The sequence below is a fragment of the Acinonyx jubatus genome, chromosome B3 (genome assembly GCF_027475565.1).
Source record: "Acinonyx jubatus isolate Ajub_Pintada_27869175 chromosome B3, VMU_Ajub_asm_v1.0, whole genome shotgun sequence".
Taxonomy (NCBI): Eukaryota; Metazoa; Chordata; class Mammalia; order Carnivora; family Felidae; genus Acinonyx; species Acinonyx jubatus.
In genome coordinates this window covers 82,559,281-82,579,620 of record NC_069386.1, presented here as the reverse complement: position 1 = coordinate 82,579,620, position 20,340 = coordinate 82,559,281, and the positions used below count along the sequence as shown (strand labels likewise).

The following is a 20,340-nucleotide window of genomic DNA, read 5'->3' as shown; positions in this document are numbered from 1 at the left end:
CATAATAAAGGTATTGGTAACTATTTCAGACAAACCTCAAACTGATAGCAAACCTACCTATAGTCGGGGAAGATCTTCCACTGCATATGATTCATCTCAGATGTCTGCGGAAAGACAGCTTGAATTGAGGCTGAGAGATTTTCTTTTGGATATTGAAGACAGAATCTACCAAGGAACATTAGGAGCAATCAAGGTTAGTACCTGGTCCCATTTTTAGTTTGCCTAATTACCAAAGTTTTCGTCATTTTTGTTAACTTATTTGATACAGGCAAGGCATGTGTGTTTTGAATAAATACATGGGAGTGATAATATTTTTTATGAAAACTAAGCTAGTTCCCCTCTATCAAAATACTAATATATGAATAGAAATCTTTCTTAAATGTACTATATGGCTATCTGCTTTCGTAAACAGAATTTAATGAACATAATTGACCTTTTTAATAGTGATTTTTAGTATGTTTAAAATAACTGTTTTGCGGTATTTTCATCTGAGATGTTAAAATGTGTAAGGATATTTTCTTCTTCCTTGACTAGCTCCTGCCTGCTCTGCTGAGTCTGGTTTGTTTATTGGTTTCTTTGTTACCTTTTTAAAATCTGTAAGTAATTCATGCTTGATATGTGTGTTCTGTTCATTCCTTTGCTATCATCTGTCACTTTTTTGCTACTATCAGGTGACAATCTCAGAATTGTTTATGATTTCCCTATATAAAAAGTGAGGTACTAAAGCTTCCATCTATAAATGATATGAATTCCATTTTGGCCACTTAGTAACCTAATTTTTAGATCCCTTTTTGATTTACAATCTTTTCTAGAATATTCATGAATTTTTCATATGTACATTCAACCTCATACTTCTTAGGAACAACATATGCCATTTTCCCATGTTGGTAAACCTGGGTTTTGTTACAGGTTACAGATCGACATATCTGGAGATCGGCATTAGAGAGTGGACGATATGAGCTGTTAAGTGAGGAAAACAAGGAAAATGGGATCATTAAAACTGTGAATGAAGGTATAGAAGAGATGGAAATTGATGAGCAAGCAAAGGTCATAGTAAAAGACAGGTACAAAAATGATTTTTCTAAAGTAACTCACTTTTTCTTGCCACTCTATATGGTTCTTTTTAGTAAATGTTTTTTTCTTCAAAAAATTGTTTTGAAATCTTACCATGAGGACTTTTAATACTTGTAACCACTGAAATAATTTTCCTCAACCACAAACTCTCTTTTACTCCACTTTGTGCTAGTGCAGACAAAAGGCAGCTTGTTAGGATAATGATAATTGCTCAAGTTTAAAATAAAAAGTCTTTGAGCCTAGGCTTTTATTAATTTCAGAAAGTAATTTTATATTGTCCATTTTTCTATAGGATATCTTAGTAAATTGTGTTGGGCTTAAATATTATTTGAATTATTAAACAGAATCTATATCTGTAGATCTGTAGATAGATGCTTTGACTTTTTCAGAGTTCTTTTTGGATAACTCTCCTTAAGGAGTTTATTTAGAAGGAAATGGAAAAGAGACATTAAGCTAGCAGTTATGAAACAGGATAAGAGTTCTGGTAGAAGCAGATACCCAGTGCAAATGTAGTACATAGGAGGGCTACTTGTCTTTGTAGATCAAGGAAGACAGCACAGGAAGTGCCAGAGGAAGTGACCAAGAACCTGAGACCTAAAGGTGGGGAAGATGTACTGGGAGGGAAGATATAGTACTAAAGGCTTTGAGCGAATAGGTTTGTACGTGTAAATGATCATTTTAGCTGCGGCATGGAGATTTATTGCAAAGGGAATAAGATTGATGGCTAAGAAACTATTCAGGAGGCAGCTGTAAGTATCCCACCCAGTAAAAGTTGAAGCAAGAGAAATAGAGAGAAGCTGCCTGGTCTGCTTATCCTTAAGGCCCACCACTGGGTCATCTCCCTAAATCCTTTCCCCTAACCCGTGTCTCATCCACCTTTCCTCCTCCAAATATTTGCCCTTCTGACCTTAAAGGACTTGGTATTTAGTTAAGCTCTTGATTCATGTATTTATCTCCCTTTCCTGCTAGCTTATGTGATCTCCTTTGAGATTGGGGAAACTATTTCTTACACAGGTGTGAGTAAGCATTTGAAGGAGTTATACTCAAGTCTTACCTAACAGTGTTTTTAAGTACCATAAACTCTTCCATGTTTTCATTGTAGACTTTTGGGCATAAAAACAGAAACTCCAAGTACTGTCTCAACTAATGCAAGCACACCACAGTCAGTAAGCAATGTGGTTCATTATCTGGCAATGGCGCTTTTTCAGATAGAGCAGGGCATTGAGCGGCGTTTTCTCAAAGCTCCACTTGGTAAGTATCAATTTTTACTTCAAAATATTATTTATATTTTAAATGATTTTGAAATTGCCTCTTAATAGAAATTTATGGGCTGACACAGTAAAATTGGCTAATTGGAAAAGCTTGAGATTATATTTTCACTTAAAAGCCTGAGATTTTTTTAAATAATGCTAAAGTACTTTTTATTGTAGATACTGATCTTTAATGACTGTCTATTTAAGTGTATCTGTTAATCCTTTCTTTTGTGTGTAAGTTTCATCAAAAGAAAGATTACCAAAACCTGTGACTAGCCAGATCCTGAATGATCTAAAGTTGTAGATAAGTATTTCTCTTGTTATTTAAAACAGAATCCCAAAGAAGCTACTTAAATCTCCACCACTGGGGGTATGGTTTAACAGTGTGGGTCACTAACCTGAGCACTGTATAAGAAGCACTAAATCAGAAATACCAAGTGTTAAATACAAATGAGGAAATTCTCTATAATTTATGGCTAGGATGATAGAAATAATACTATCTGGATCATGTTTTAGCAGTTTATTAAATTAATGTGCTTTTAGGGACTAAGCTAGGAATATAATCACTATGTCTTTGGGAAAATGTGTGTTTCAAGTTCCAAATCAATTTTCATGTCGTAACTGCCTCTACTTCCCTATGGTTGATGTTAAATTAATTTATAGCTCATCATATTCAAGATAGTTTGTATCTCAGTAGTGGGGTGCGAGAAGAAACAGTTTTTAAAGCCATATCTTTTGGTCTCATATTGAAAAAGCAACTTGAATAGACTAAAATCATTTAAAAAAATTTTTAATACTATTTTTGAGAGACAGAGAGAGACAGAGCATGAGTAGGGGAGGAGCAGAGGGAGAGGGAAACACAGAAGCAGAAGCAGGCTCCAGGCTCCAGGCTCCAAGCTCTCAGCACAGAGCCCAATGCAGGGCTCGAACATGCAAACTGTAAGATGATGACCTAAGCCAAAGTCGGATGCTTAACCGACTGAGCCACCCAGACGCCCAAATCCTTTTTAAATTACGTGAATATTGTTGAATATTAAGAACAAAATTTTCATAAATATATGGTGCTATCAGAATGTGAATATATTTTTTAAATGTCTGTTTTAAAATTGAAGAGTTTATGGCCAGTATCTCATTGTTCTAATAAGCCTATTCATATTTTTTATAAATTGATAATTCCACCATGAGCTTAATAACCACTTTTCAGATTGGAAAGTAGCAGTTGTAGAAATAAATACATGTGATCAAAGCTCACAAAAATATTAGTTTGTATTTGCTATGTCACTCTTACTTCCCAGTCTTCAATATTTCTTAATATTTTCTGTGTCTAAATTGAATTACATGTACAAGAGATTTCTTACAAGCACATGTGAATCTACAATTACTTCAATTAAAATTTCAATTGACAGTTATTTGTAAACTATGTAGCTCTTAGAAATATATCACTACTACTCATTAATCCCATGATTCCAAAAGAGATAAGATGCAATTCAGCTTTTTCCATTTCTGAAATTGCCATCAATTAAAGTTGTTTATAAATTCAAGGGGAAAAAAATCAAATTGCTTAGTGTGTCCATATTTTCATCAGTACATCTTTTTAAAAACTTAGACAAAGGGGAAAAGTTAACACTGGAGAATGTTGCAACTAATATCTAGTAGGTTATATGAGAGCTGAGAGCTATAGTGTTCTTTATGCTGGTTTGTATATAGCAGTGTTGGAACATTCATTTCATCCTAACAGATAAAAAGGAGCAATTTCAATTTGAAGTCTTAAAAAATAGGTGAAACAAAAGTTTAACTTACTTTAGCGGTAAATATTGATCAAAGTTAGATGTTAATCATTTATAATATGGATATTATCATCTACCATTGCTGCCACATAAAAAATTAATAGAGGGGCACCTGGGTGCCTCAGTCAGTTGAGTGTCTGACTTCAGCTCAGGTCATGATCTCACGGTTTGTGAGTTCGAGCTCCGCATCGGGCTCTGTGCTGACAGCTTAGAGCTGGAGCCTGCTTCCAATTCTGTGTCTCCCTCTCTCTCAGTCCCTCTCCCCCTCAGGCTCTGTCTCTTTCTCTCAAAGGTAAATAGATATTAAAAAAATTAATAGAATAATTGGTGTCTGTAGCTTTTTATATTATGTTTAAGCTTTTGGAGGGTCTGTTTTGAATGGGACAACAAGAGATAGAGCTGTCTCTGGGTTTTTAAGATAATCTTTTTTTTTTTTTTAATGTTTATTTATTTTTGAGAGAGAGACAGACAGAGCACGAGTGGGGAGGGGCAGAGAGAGAGGGAGACACAGAATCCGAAGCACGCTTCAGGCTCTGAGCTATCAGCACAGAGCCAGACCCAGGGCTCGAATTCACAAACCACGAGATCATGACCTGGGCCAAAGTCGGACGCCCAACTGACTGAGCCACCCAGGTGCCCCTAAGGTAATCTAAACATCAGATCAAGGTAATCAAGTATACCTTAATGTGGAAGAGAAATGGGGGTTCCACTTTATGAATGTTTGAGATAGCATATATATTAAAATTCTCCATGCTTGTGATTATTTTTCAACATAGTAAATTAATTGTGGTAGGAATTTTCCCAGTTTAGCTTCAAAGATTATTTCAGTTTCTTGAGGAAGCAAATAAGAAATAAAAATTCTACTCTTGTTCCACTTTCCTTAGTATGTCCCTTTTATTCTAATTAATCACATTAATAAAACTAGGCTTTTTTAACTTGAGGAAGATACTCATATTTTAATTATTTTAGGTAAGATATGTGAGAATTGTTTGTTCAGATTGGTAATTTCATCGCTTATAAAGTCATTACTTCATAAAGTCATCACCCGTAAGCTATGAAAAAAATCCTCAAACTAACTTTATCAGTTTGAAATTAGGTAACACAGAAATTAATAAAGATCAAAAGGGAGATTAAAAAAAAAGGACAAGAAAAAGAGGAAGATCAATCTAGTGTGAGAGAGGGTAAATTTTTAACTTTTTAAAGAATTTTGTCTTTTTAAAGAATTATGAATTTACTTTCTATGTTGCTGAGCACTGGTTTGAATATTTAGCTTTTGAAGGAAAACCGTGGGTTTAATTTTTTTGGAAAGGAGTGGGGTTGGGGATAAGCTTATAAAACAATATCCTCTTCCTAGCATTTTCCTTTCTACATTTCATACCTCAGATAATGAAACGTAAAAACTGATATATAGGGTGGCTCAATCAGTTGAGTATCTGACTTCTGCTTAGGTCGTAATCTCACGGTTCGTGAGTTTGAGCCCTGAGTTGAGCTCTCTGCTGTCAGCCTGGAGCCCACTTCCGATCCTCTGCCCCACTCTCTCTCTGCACCTCCCCCGCTTGTGCACTATCTCTCTGTCTCTCTCTCTCAAAAAGAAAAAACATTTTTTAAAAAGTGGTATATAAAAAGTTGACATTGGTGAGTTTTAGTATACTTACTTATCTGTGAAAACGACGAACAGTAATGCAAGGTATGTTTATTTTGCATATGGTATTTATTTATAGAATTTTTTTTTTTTTACTAGAAGGTGGGAGTTTTTTTGTGTTGTTTTATCCCCTGGAGAAACCTACATAGCTTGGTCACATGAATTACTGTATGTGGCAGTTAATAATAAGAAATCTCCCAGTGTAATATTTGATCATATGACTCTACCGTTACTTCATATTAGTAACATACTTTTAATTAGTAATTTCTTGAGGAACTTATGCTGGCATGATGGAAGATAAAAGAGAAGATCTATCTCCCCTTGAGAGTTTTATAATCAGGAGAAGAAGCAAGAAAATAAACCAAAAAATGGAATCAATTATATATACTTTTTATCCTTATTGATACTATATAAAAGAAAAACATGGACATCCTTTTGTATTTAGAATATTTAAGGGGCACCTGGTGGCTCAGTCAGCAAGGGGCACCTGGGTGGCTCAGTAGGTTAAGCATCCAACTCTTGATTTTGGCTCAGGTCATGATCTTCAGTTCATGGGTTCGAGCTCCCCATTGGGCTCTGCTGGGGTTCTCCCTCTCTCTCTCTCTCTCTCTCTCTCTCTCTCTCTCTCTCTCTGCACCTCCTCCATTTGCTCTCTATGTCTCTCTCAAAATAAATGAGAATAAACTTTTAAAAAGAAAAAATAGAATATTTAAAAATAGATGGGATAAAAATTGGACCTTGAGCTACCTACCACTGGTTTAATTTTATTAAAGCACATCTTTGATCAAAACCCATAATGTGTCACCAACCTTTGAGTTAACAATCAAACAGACTTCCAAAATTCCAAAGTGTCTTCACAATTTGTCTTTTTCTTCCACTCTTCCACATTGGCCTATGCAAACTTATTTCTTACACTTAACAATAAGAATGTCCTCTGATTTACCCAGAAAGATTTCTTCAAGATCTTTGAACTAGCAATTTTTGTTGCCTCCTTCCTTAGAGGTTCTGCTCAGGCCAGAACTTTTCATGAAGCCTTACATCAAAAAACCAAGGTAAATAGAAAACACAAAATGAGAGGGTAGAAATAAAACAAAGACTGTATTATTGCATTTCCCACTTGGCTAATATTTCTCTTTAGCTTTGCCTGAAGAGCCGTTTGACCCATTCATTTTTTCCCTCTCCCATTGAGCTGTTAATCTCTTATTTTTGGAGGTTCTGATTATTTTCAAACTCCTTGGTTATATTTTCAAACGTTTATTTCTTAAAACATATTAAAATAGTTGTTTTGTTATATTCTGTGTCTAATTCTGATATTTCAGGTCTTTCTTGGTCAGATTCTGCGGGCTCTGGCTTGCAACGTTTTGTTTCCACATGTGCATTATGGGTTTTGACGAAACTCATTTCTCAGAACTTGATCCATGGAAATTTCTTCAGAGAGAATGTGCAAAGATTTGTACTTGTTTCTGCCATTCACCTGAGGTCACTACCAACCTGAACCCCCTTTAAAAATTTTGTTTTTTTCAGGTTTTAAACTGTTTTAAGGCATTGCTTATAGCTACATATTCTCGTGGTAGATTTATTTTCCCTTTCCACCCAACACCAAGGCCCAAATGAGCAGATTTCCTTGCTACATCTTTCTTTCTGCATGGTACCCTTTTCCACCCTTACACTTAAAGGTATAGCCTTATGGTGTCCTAGCTTTTCAGAAAGGATTCAACACATTGGGTGAGCCCTTGATTCCATGTCCTGTCTCTCTCACCCTAACAGTCAAACAAGAGCTCAAGACCTCACTAGTGTTTGGCAGGTCTGTTCCTTTATGATTTCAGCTCCTCGTGTATATCTTCACTCTCCCAGCTGTATAAAAAGTTTCCTAATTCCTAAAGGTAGGGACCATAGAACACAACTTGTGTCATCTTCTAAATTGTTGCGCATAGGAGGAACAGTATAATTCAGAAATAATGATAACATTAACAGCATTTACTTATGCATGACAGGCATTTTATTTTTCTTATGTACATTATCCCACTTAATCTTCCCACCAGTTCTCAGAGGTGGATAGTATCCACATATTACTCTTGAAGAACCTAAGCACAGAGAGGTTAAGTAATTTGCCCAAGCTCACATAGGGGAGCTAGTACTCACCTCAAGGCAGACTGACTCCAGAGCTCACATTCTTAAAAAAAAATTTTTTTAATTTTTATTTATTTTTGAGAGAGAGAGAAAGAGAGAGAGCATGAGCAGGCGAGGAGCAGAGAGAGAGGGAGACACAGAATCTGAAACAGGTTCCAGGCTCTGAGCTGTCAGCACAGAGCCCGACGCGGGGCTCAAACTCACAAACTGTGAGATCATGACCTGAGCCGAAGCCGGACGCTCAACTAACTGAGCCACCCAGGCGCCCCATGCAGAGCTCACATTCTTTTAAGCATTATGTTATGGCCCAGGAGGACTTTTTTTTTTATTATTAAGATAATAGTAGGAAATATGGTACAATAGGAACAAAGTATGTATGGAGTCTTATATATCTTGTAGAATTTTGACATTATGTGCTGGTCCCTTCATAATTAAGTATATCTTAGGAAAATTAAGGTGGTAGCAATAATTGAAGCTTATTTTTTTTAATGTTTTGTTTTGAGAGAGATCATGTGCCAGGAGAGGCGGGGGCAGGGACGGGAGGGCAGAAGATCTGAAGCGGGCTCTGCGCTGACAGCAGCAAGCCTGTGGCAAGGTTTGAACTCACAAACCGTGAAATCATGACCTGAGCACAAACCGACTGAGCCACCCAGGTGCTCCAGCAATAATTGAAGATGGAAATCACATACCAATGTAAAATGATAGACTGACTAGATTAATGGCATCTAATGAAATGACACTTAATAAATTTTTTAGTCCAGAAGATAAAGGAATGATGTTATTAATGACAGAAAGTTCCAAATGTTTCTATATAAATATTGGTGCTGAAAGTTCTTTTGGGAGATGGGGTATTAGCATTTTTTATTTACCTCATTTAAAAATTATTTTCTTAGAGCGGCGCCTAGGTGGGTCAGTTGGTTGAGTGACCAGTTTCAGCTTAGGTCATGCTCTCATGGTTCATGAGTTCAAGCCCCGTATCAGGCTCTCAGCTGTCAATGCAAAGCCCGCTTTGGATCCTCTGTCTCCTTCTCTCTCTGCCCATTGCTCATGTTGTGTCTCACTGTCAAAAATAAATAAACATAAAAAATATGTATTTTCCTAGAGATAGAAGATAACAGAGTTGGCATTTGTACAGAATTGGTATTTTTAATAATAGCTTTATTAAGATATAATTCACATATGTAAAATTCATCCTTTTAAAAAGTGTATAATTCAGCAGCCATTCCCCATGATCTAATTTCAGAAAATTTTCATCAGCCCCAAAAGAAACCTCATATGATTGATACTTAGAGAGAAGTCCATCTTTTATCCGAAAAGAAGAAGTAATATTCTTGATTCAAATGAATAGTCACTGACTTGTAATCATATTTAGCCAGTCCTCTAAATTAGGTCAAGATTTGGTAACAAAGACTAGATTGAGAACACATTGCCTAAGTTATTTTTCTCTTTTAACTATTGAAATCTTCAAGCATTTGATATACGGGTTTAAATAATTCCTTATGTCATAAACAAGATACGGCTCAGCAAATATTTTCTTTAACATGAAGTTTTCTTTTTAATATTAACATCTTTTTGTTAAGTATTAGAAAAACTTCAAAATCAAATCTGTTTAAACTACTAAGAAAATAGTTCTAGGAGATGTCTAAGGTTTGCCTAGAAACTTTAATCATTTTACCTTTTCTTTTAAGATGCCAGTGACAGTGGACGTTCTTATAAAACAGTCCTGGACCGTTGGAGAGAGTCTCTCCTTGCTTCTGCTAGTCTATCCCAAGTCTTTCTTCATCTCTCCACCTTGGATCGTAGTGTGATATGGTCTAAATCTATACTGAATGCTCGTTGCAAGATATGCCGAAAGAAGGGTGATGCTGAAAACATGGTGCTTTGTGATGGCTGTGATCGGGGTCATCATACCTACTGTGTTCGGCCAAAGCTAAAGGTATTTTTCCCTTCTTCTACTTCTTAGATTAAATTGAGTGATTGAGGTTTTGAGTGATAGATGATTAATGATCATTTCTGTGATTTGTCAGACTGTGCCTGAAGGAGATTGGTTTTGTCCAGAGTGTCGGCCAAAGCAACGTTCGAGAAGACTCTCCTCTAGACAGAGACCATCCTTGGAGAGTGATGAAGAGATGGAAGACAGTATGGGAGGTGAGGATGATGAAGTTGATGATGATGATGAAGAGGGTCAAAGTGAGGAGGAAGAATATGAGGTAGAACAAGATGAAGATGACTCACAGGAAGAGGAAGAAGTCAGGTAAGTCCATGCAATAAAATGAGAGTTTGTGAGTTTTATTCACACAGTGTCTTGACCTCGCAAATACAAATGGAATGGTTGGGCCCTTGACTTTTTTAAAAACCGGTGGGTAATAAGTGGCCTGAGGTGATCCTTGCTTTAGTTTTATAAGCATTTGAAATTATTCCTGAGGAAGTATAGTAGCTATATGAACTTACCCAGATCATAAAATCAAATATGAGTTCAAGTTTGGACAGGAATACTAATTCAGACCTCCATTAAGTTTGATTTTACTTCATTTTATGCCTGAAGCAGCAAATAAGCATTCCAGAGGATATTCATGAGATAAAAATGAATGCAGCTTCCCTGTGCCCCTATTGCTTTCTCAAGGAGTTATACTCGAACAAAGAGAGAAAGAGATATGCCAAGAAGCACATTATATTGTTATACTTCTACCACATTAGCACCCAGAAGGGGTCAACTTCTATATACTACCATATAGCCAAGTACTCTGCAACTTAGCAAGTGCCTGGCTATTCCAGCCGTGGCAGCGCTAGAGCATTCTCCCTTTATTTGTCCCTTTTTAACATTTGAACCCCATTCATGTGGAATCAGGAAAGTGAATGTGAAGCAAGGGCAGCTTAGAACTGACAAAGTACAAAAAGGCCAGTCTGAGGAGGGGTAAGTAGAAAGAGCTGCCCCATCTATTTTAAACAAGTTGTTGGGGCGCCTGGGTGGCGCAGTCGGTTAAGCATCCAACTTCCACCAGGTCACGATCTCACGGTCCGGGAGTTCGAGCCCTGCGTCAGGCTCTGGGCTGATGGCTCAGAGCCTGGAGCCTGTTTCCGATTCTTTGTCTCCCTCTCTCTCTGCCCCTCCCCCGTTCATGCTCTGTCTCTCTCTGTCCCAAAAATAAATAAACGTTGAAAAAAAAAAATTTAAAAAAAAATAAATAAATAAACAAGTTGTTTTTATTTGTTTTTGTTTCTTTTTTTGTTTTTAATTTTTTTTTAATGTTTATTTTTGAGAGAGAGAGAGAGAGTACGAGCAGGGTAGGGACAGAGAGAGACAGAGACACAGAATCCAAAGCAGGCTCTAGGCCATGAGCTGTCAGCACAGAGTCTGACACAGGGCTCGAACCCACGAACCATGAGATCATGATCTGAGCTGAAATCAAACGCTTAACCAACTGAGCCACCCAAGAGCCCCAACAATAGCTCCAACTAGCAAGAGCTATCGCCCCGGTAGATTATAAGGGCAGTATTTGTGTTAACATAAAGATGATATGGGAAATTCTTGGAAATATTTTAAGTAAACCGGAAGCCCAGGTATATGGGGAGATGGATAAAAAGGCTTAATGGAGTTGTTTGATACTTGTCTACAGCTTAAAGGCAATTAAAAGAGTGAACCTAGAGTTGCCTGGCTGGCTCAGTCATTGAAGCATGTGACTCTTGATCTTGGGGTCATGAGTTCGTGAGTTCTAGCCCCACGTTGGGGTTAGAGTTTACTTAAAAAATAATAATAATAATAAAATGGAAGATTGAACCTAGTTTTGTATTTTACAGTAAGAAGCAGAAGATGGCAAAGAGATTCTTAACATACTATTCAGGAACCATAGGTTTAAGGCCTATTTTAGTTGCAGTCATTGGCCAAAACTGTAGGTTACCTCAGCATCAGTGGTAATGAAAAGTGATGAAAAACTGTTACTGTAAGGAGACAAAAGAAATGTATATAGAACTCATTGGCTGAATAGTAGAACAAGGGGAATAGAAATAATCTTAATTGCATCATTTCTCTGTACAATAATTATGTTTTCAAACAATATTTACAGCCCACCAAAACGAGGAAGACCACAAGTTAGATTGCCAATTAAAACAAGAGGGAGACTTAGCTCTTCTTTCTCCAGTCGTGGCCAACGACAAGATCCTGGAAGATATACTTCAAGGAGTCAGCAGAGTACACCCAAAACAACTGTTTCCTCTAAAACCACTGGTAGAAGCCTTAGAAAGATAAAATCTGCTCCTCCAACAGAAACTAAGTCTTTAAGAATTGCTGGTCGTTCTACTCGCCAGAGTTACGGCCCACTGCAAGCGGATGTATTTGTGGAACTACTTAGTCCTCGTAGAAAACGCAGAGGCAGGAAAAGTGCTAATAATACACCAGAAAATAGTCCCAACTTCCCTAACTTCAGAGTCATTGCCACAAAGTCAAGTGAGAAGTCAAGATCTCTAAGTGTTGCTTCAAAACTTTCTCTCCAAGATAGTGAATCCAAGAGAAGAGGAAGGAAAAGACAATCTACAGGTATGAAGAAGTCTAATTTAAACTATTCTTACCTAAGAAAATGGAATAATTTTGAAAGATTGAGTGTTGTGGGGTGCCTGGGTGGCTCAGTCGGTTGAGCGTCTGACTTCAGCTCAGGTCATGATCTTGGCTTTCATGAGTTCGAGCCCCACATCTGACTCTGTGCTGGCGGCTCAGAGCCTGGAGCCTGCTTTGAGTTCTATGTCTGTCTGTCTGTCTGTCTCTCTCTCTCTCTCTCTCTCTCTCTCAAAAATAAACATTAAAAAAAAATTTTTAAAAAAAAGATTGAGTGTTGAGATACTTTGAATCATTTTTTAAAAGCTGTCACTAAGATACACAAAGTTACTAGGGAACAGCCCAGCCTGAAGCATAATGTTCATTGAAGGGGCAGCTAGCCATTTGAGGAGTAAGGTAAATTACATTGCCAGTATTTTTCTAGTAGTGTAGCAAGATAGTTGTGAAAAATTTTTAGTGTTCTGTTTCTAATGGAGAGATTTGGCCAACATTTGAACAGTCTTGGTATAACATATTCTAACATTTCATTCTCTTCCACCCTTTCTACTTTAAAACACATATATTCATCATAACCTACACAGGCTACATTGGGTTATTTGGTTAAGTTTCCTATCTGGCATACTGAATTTGGGGGCAGGGGAGAGCTGGGAGAGTAATATTGTTAGGGAGTAATCATCAGCTGTCTTTTTAATTCTGATAATCATTTTTTATAGTAATCTCTATCCCATATAATCTCTTTATTTATCTCTTCAATCCTATTCTTTTCTTCCTTTAGTGTCCATAGTAATAAAACTTTGATATTTCCAAAAAAATAAAATTAAACATAAAAAGCATTACTGTTCCTTGAAGAATTATAGATAGGTTGTATTGTATTATTCAAACCTATGACAGGATTAAGGAATCCACTGGTGAAAGAACGGAAGACCCATTAGTCTGTATGTGCAGTCACCGGGTTGTTGGGTTTGGGAGGGTTCTATCAGGTAACTTGGCACTGAGATCTAATTTAGCTTTTCCCATCCCCTTATCTGTTTTGCTCTTCCCCAATTCTGAACTTCAAGCTACTTGGAAAAAATAGTACACCTGAAGCATTTGTATTCTAAAAAACTCTGCTCAGAAAAAGACTTTGTTGTTGTTAATTGATTTATGAATTTACTGACCTGGCTCCAAGGACAAAGGGGAAAATGTATGGATTTACATTTAAGTAGAAAATTTAAACACCTGAATTCATAATATGAACTATGCTGCCCTTTTCTACTCATTCATACACTTTTCCTCTAGTTCATACATTCCTAATGTATTTCATTATATACACCTTAGATTTTATGAGAAAACATTTTAAGAAAGTCTCCATATAAAAAATAAGACTTATAGGAATAATCTTTTACTTCATTGCTGAAAATTACTTTTCTTTTATGCAAGGTAATCTATAAAGAGGCCTACTTGCTAGATCTGAAGAGGTTACCTTCCTAAGGATGTGTTTTCAGAAATACTGGAGAATTGCTTACTTTCATTTTATTATAGTTGAAAATGTATTTTTAATATAACAGGCTAAAAAATAATGTATAAACTTTATAAATGTATAAAGTTCTAGAAACTTTCTTTTATATTACACTGTTGTTACAATATGTTCCCAATGATGGGGCACCTGGGTGGCTCGGTCAGTTAGGCGTCTGACTTCAGCTCAGGTCATCTCACGGTTCACAAGTTCGAGCTCTGCATCAGGCTCTGTGCTGACAGCTCAGAGCCTGGAGCCTGCTTCAGATTCTGTGTCTCCCTCTCTCTCTGCCCCTCCCCTGCTTGCACTGTCTCTCTCTCAAAAATAAATAAACATTAAAAAATTGAAAAAGAAAAAACACAATATGGTCCCAGTGAATGTTCATTTGGAAATTTTATGATCAAAAAGGAAATAGTGGGGGTGCCTAGCTGGCTCAGTCAGTGGAGCATGCGACTCTTGATCTCAGGGTTGTAAGTTTGAGTCCCACATTGGGTGTAGGGATTACTTAAAAATAAAATCTTTAAAAAATAAAAAAAGGAAATAGTAATTTTTGATCCAGATTTTCATATCTCCAATGTAAGTTAGTTTATCTCAATATATACAGAATGGCAATTTTCTCTTTGAATTTAGGTGTATTTATAATACCCTGTTTAGCTTGTAGTGATCAAATATTTTGCTTTGTCATCACCTAAAATTAATTTAATCATTTATTTAGAATCATCTCCTATGACACTGAATCGAAGGAGTTCAGGCCGACAAGGAGGAGTTCATGAATTGTCTGCTTTTGAACAACTTGTTGTGGAACTGGTACGGCATGATGACAGCTGGCCTTTTTTGAAACTCGTTTCCAAAATCCAGGTAAAATTATTAGATTTGATAAAATGTGTTCATGTATATTATCTGATTTTAGTCTTCTTGGCAACTTTGAGGTAGTCAGAACTCCCATTAGTCACTACATACTGGAACGTTGGTTCCTGTGTTGAAAAAAATGACGTTAGGGCGCATTGTGTTCTCAGTCCTTTCTAATCCTGTGACTGATTCTCAACGAATGATGACAGTGTGTTGAAATAACCTCAAAGTTTTTTTTCCGTGTAATGAATATGAATAGATTTAATTCAACTGATTATCGTTATTGGTACCCTAAGAAAACAGAGATGGCCTAAACTAAGGGATTTGAGATGGTGCTGGAGTTCTTTATATACTTAAGGCCGTATGTGATGTGCTGCAGCAGAATGTGATATGCTGCAGCAGATAGGGCAGTGTTATAGTGCTGTAATAGAAGTTATAATGGTCCTCCAGAAGTAGAGAAGAAAAGGAGATTGACCATTTCAAAGGGAGGGAATAGCAGGAATTAGTTCTTTATAGAAGAACTAGAACTGTTTGGTCTGGTCATTAAGGAAAGGTAGGATTTCAATAGTAAGAGATAGAATAAGGACATTCTAGGAAAAGGAGACCCAGAAATGAGAATATGGGAAATGATGGGTAGTTTGAATGGAACAAAGGGTGTGTTAGGCACAGTAGAGAGAAATAGAGCACACAAGCAAAATCATAAGCTTTTTCTCCTTTTTTTTTATTTAAAAAGAAATTTTTTATGTTTATTTTTGAGAGAGACAGAGCATGAGCGGGGGAGGGGCAGAGAAGGGGGGAGGGAAGACACAGAATCCAAAGCAGGCTCCAGGCTCCGAGCTGTCAGCACAGAGCCCAATGCGGGGCTCGAACTCACAAACTGTGAGATCATGACCTGAGCCAAAGTCAGATGCTCAACTGACTGAGCCACTAAGGTGCCCCTCCTTTTTTTTTTTTAAGTTTATTTATATATTTTGAGAGAGAGGCAGTATGCATGAGGTGGGTTTAGCAGAGAGAAAGGGAGAGAGAGAGAATCCCAAGCTGATAGCACAGAGCCCGACGCCAGACTATCTGTCTCTCAAATCACAAGACCATGACCAGAGCTGAAACCAGGAGTTGGATACTTAACCGACTGAGCCACCCAGGTGCCCCAAGCTTTTTCTTTTCACAACTTATCTCTGATAAATTTTCTATAGGAGATATATTTGAATTATTTTACAGGTCCCAGACTATTATGACATCATCAAAAAGCCCATTGCCTTAAATATAATTCGTGAAAAAGTGAACAAATGTGAATATAAATTAGCATGTAAGTAATTTATGTTTTTCTCTGATAATTATTTTTGTTTAAAGAGGTAAAGGCTATTTTCTCGTGATTTAAATGATGTATATTAATGTGGTTGTATAGATGGCATCCCAAGAGGTCCCTAAAATGCTTGTCTATGTATACAGAGATAAAAGATGCATGGGGATTAAATGAGTTTTAGATATTTTATAGAATCTGATCTTGATAGAAGTTCTATGTAATTATATAACATTCCTAATTACATAAGTGCATAGTTTCATCAAATCAATTTTAAAGCATTTATAGTTCAACAATTTTAAGTTTTAGTTCTACTACCTTGTTTCAGAGGCTTCAATTTCTTTTTTGGGGAACAGGGTAGAGTCAGGTCATTTGTTTGTCTTTTACATGAAAACAATATGGAGAAGAGGCTTCAGTTTCTTTTTTCTTTCTTTCTTTCTTTTTTAAAGTTTTTATTTATTTATTTTGAGATAGAACCAGCAGGGAAGGGGCAGGGGGATGGGGGGAGACAGAGGATCTGAAGCAGGCTCTGTGCTGACAGCAGAGAGCCCAATGCAGGGCTCAAACTCACAAACCATGAGATCATGACCTGAACCAAAGTCAGACGCTTAACCAACTGAGCCACCAGGTGTCCCAGAGACTTCAATATGTAAAGAAAAAAGTGGGCTTCCGTTTTCTTAATGACATTTCCAGCTGTGATACAAACAAAATGTATATTTATAATTTATGTACTTTTATTCTAATCTCATTTGTTTTTTTCTTTCTAGCGGAATTTATCGATGATATTGAGTTAATGTTTTCGAACTGCTTTGAGTACAACCCTCGTAACACAAGTGAAGCAAAAGCTGGAACTAGGCTTCAAGCATTTTTTCACATTCAGGCTCAAAAACTTGGACTCCATGTCGCACCTGGGAATGTGGATCAAGTTAGCACACCACCAGCTGCAAAGAAGTCGCGAATCTAATTTTGTCCTTCTGAAGGATATATTTGAGAAAGACAAATTGTTCATGAAAATGGAACATTAAATCATGCTCTAAAGCAGACATATATATTTATATACATAAAGCAATAACAACTGATTGACCACATTGAAGTGTGGCCTGCACTATATTCTCAATTTTAATATTAAGCACTCAGGAGAATGTAGGAAAGATTGCCTTTGCTACAGTTTTGTTCAGTATCTAATAAGTTTGATAGATGTATTGGTTACAGTACTGGTTTACAGAGGTTTTTGTACATTTTGAGATCATTCATGTGTCCCAATATCTCTGAAAATATTTTCTCACCTGTGATTTATTTTGTCATTGATTTTTTTTTTAGAAGTGTGGTATTAAGGGAGATTTGTCCATACAGATAAATCTTCTATTATAGCACAGTCTAGGAAAAAAAAGCATATATGTCTAAGATGTTTAATAAGCACATTCTTTCAACACTACACATGAATGCATCCAATTTTATATCCTTGAAGTGCTGTACCAATGCTGGCTGGAGATATTAAGTCTGAGTTTATTAACTAGATATTTATTTAGCATTCAAAATAATTTGTGAATTTGTTTTGTATTTATAAAATTTGTACCTGGAAAATGTTCTTTAATTTTTTAAACATTTTACTGTGTTTTTGTTTTATTTCTCTAACTTCTTTAATGAACAATCAGTAAAAGGTAACCCCTCTCTTTTCCCTGACAGTTCCTTCAGTTTTACAGAACTGTATTACAGGTTTCTATGTACAACTTTTTTTAAGTGTACAAATAAAATGATACATGTTTTTCACGTATTTGGAATCTGGAATTTTTACAAAGCAGAATTGGACTATTGCATGTGATACATACAGACCATAGGAACTAATGTTTTATTGTACCTGAGTCTCTATGGCAGTGATTTGCATCTTTTTCTGCCCCAACCCTTGAGAGGTAAGATACCTCCCATGAGTAACAGCAGCAGTCTCTAATAGGGATTCTCAGTAAAAGGAAGAAAGAAAGTTTGGAATATGCCCACCTGGTTAAGAAACACCACTCAAAATTTTATAAATTAAATAGGAGGTGCTATTTCTTAGGGATGGAAGATGTACAGAGGCCTTAGTTTCATAGGACTAGCTGTTACTTTTTAGAATGCAAAACGCAGGTGTCCTCTCTAGGGCTTTTTGGAAGGCAGTAGAATCATCCTGTTTTCTCATCTAAAATCTTGCCATATGTTCACAACTGTAACTTTTGATATATTTGTAATCATTTCATATACCAATAACCAAATTTCTTAGAAAATTGTACTTCAGTATTTATTCAGGAGAGAATTCTAAAATGCAAGTACACTTCAATAGTAAATTATCTGATTACTTAATATTCTTCACTTTTTAATGTTCATAACAACTAACATTTGTATGTGCTTTTCTTCTAGACAATAAACACTAAGAAGGAAAATTCTGTCCAACTAATAACTGTTAAGTCTGAAAGTCAGTCTTAAGACTTGGCAATTCATATGTTGCCTTTCTCGGACTCAGTGAAAATTAAAGACATTGCTTTTTAATCTGCCCAGCCAGATTTTCTTAGATATAGAAATCATTACTTACACCCATACATACCTGCAGTAATTGAAATTTTACACAGCAACAAGGCTAACATACATACATAACATTCATAGTAGTGGCTGGGAATGTAATGTTGACATGACCAAGAAAACAGCGTTATCCAACTCCTATTTTGAGTTTATGTTTTTCTTCAAGGAGACAGAACTACAAAATGGAATGGGTGGAATAGAAACATAATTGAAAACTCAAGTCCAAGATAGTTGAGACATTTCAGTGAGCTAGGCACCACTTACTGAGTTCAATTTCCAACCCCAGATAAACTATACATGTAAAAGCACTTAATTTGTGGGGCGCCTGAGTGACTCAGTCAGTTGAGCATCTGACTTTGGCTCAGGTCATGATCTCACAGTCTAGAGATCGAGCCCCATGTCAGGCACTGTGCTGACAGCTCAGAGTCTGGAGCCTGCTTCAGATTCTGTGTCTCCCTCTCTGCCCCTCCCTCTGCTTGCACTCTGTGTCTCATAATAAAGACATAAAAATTTTTTAAAAATAAATAAAAGCACTTAATTTGTAATTGTAAGAGGGTGCTAGAAGGGAAAGAAATTAACACATCTTGTTATATGCCAAGCCTATTAATTTAGAAGTTTATATCCTTCATACCTAATAACTATGGGAAATGCTTTTTATGTTAAGCCAATTCTGTAAGGATTTTCGCTGTTATTCTCTCCATCTTTCAAGTGAGATTTTGACTCAGATGAATTTTTTTGTAAGTACTTGCCCAAGATCACAGAGTAAATGACACCAGGCTGTCGAAATTCCTTATTTCCAATATGCTAGGCTACCTCCAGGAAGATGAGGGATATGCAAATTTATCTCTGAACAATAAAAAAGAGTGGGCAGAAAGGAAAGTGGAGAATGTACATGTATTCATATCAGATAATAGTCTATGTCACATGTTTGGAGAGTTATTCATTGTAAGCATATGCTTATTTTCCTTTTTTATTTGTAGTTTCTAAGGATCGCTGTCCTATTCTTCAGCCATGTGCTCAGAATATGTACTAAAGGGAGCATGAGAATAGGAAAAGTTGCTATCTTCCAAACTTTGGATTTAGTTCCCATGCATATTTGGCTACAGATCTAATTAATATTGGCTACAGGATCCTTATTAATATTTTAGCAAAATCAGAAATGTGTGAGAAGCCAAAATTTAACAGCTAGGTCATGCTTTGAACATTGTTCTTCCAAATATGTTCATTCTCTCATTTGTTTGCTATTTTTTTCCAATGTTAAAATATTTAAATGTCTTGGACTTTTTCTCAAGAGAAAAGGAGGTATGCTTGGACACATGTGAGTTCATTGTTTTAATTTCAAAAAAAAAAATGGACATGGTGCTTAGGTTAATTTCACTAACAACATGAGGAAGATTGTGCGTAAACCACATATTCTGCATTAGCCTTTATGCTCACAGTTCAGGAGAGCTTGCTATATTAAGCAAAGGTGTCAAAGCAAACCTCTAGATTAGAAAAAACATGCAGAAACATCAGTGTGTTCGTAATTTAATGGTGTACAAATGACTGAGCAGACCTTTAATCTTTCTATTCATTCTCTTTCTAGGTAAAAGTTTGTCTTGAGAGCCAGTGACCCTTACTGTCAAAGAAATTGAGAAAATATATTAAAAGTATTGATGAACAAATCTCTAAAATGTGAGGCTGTGATTTAAGCCTTTGATTGGATCAATAT

At 36.3% G+C, this 20,340-nt stretch overlaps 1 protein-coding gene across 4 annotated transcripts in view; it reads left to right on the top strand.

Moving 5' to 3' along the window:
- BAZ1A (bromodomain adjacent to zinc finger domain 1A) overlaps positions 1-17,853 on the top strand; it is a 92,443-nt gene extending 74,590 nt beyond the window's left edge. For all 4 annotated transcript variants that reach the window (XM_053224358.1, XM_027065577.2, XM_027065576.2 and 1 more), the window contains 9 exons: positions 30-193; positions 910-1,064; positions 2,177-2,325; positions 9,575-9,822; positions 9,914-10,140; positions 11,951-12,420; positions 14,646-14,788; positions 15,998-16,085; positions 16,847-17,853. In XM_053224358.1, coding sequence (XP_053080333.1) covers positions 30-193; positions 910-1,064; positions 2,177-2,325; positions 9,575-9,822; positions 9,914-10,140; positions 11,951-12,420; positions 14,646-14,788; positions 15,998-16,085; positions 16,847-17,043 — 1,841 coding nt within the window. In that variant the 3' untranslated portion in view covers positions 17,044-17,853. The remainder of the gene's footprint in view (positions 1-29; positions 194-909; positions 1,065-2,176; positions 2,326-9,574; positions 9,823-9,913; positions 10,141-11,950; positions 12,421-14,645; positions 14,789-15,997; positions 16,086-16,846) is intronic.
- The last annotated feature ends 2,487 nt before the right edge of the window (positions 17,854-20,340 follow it).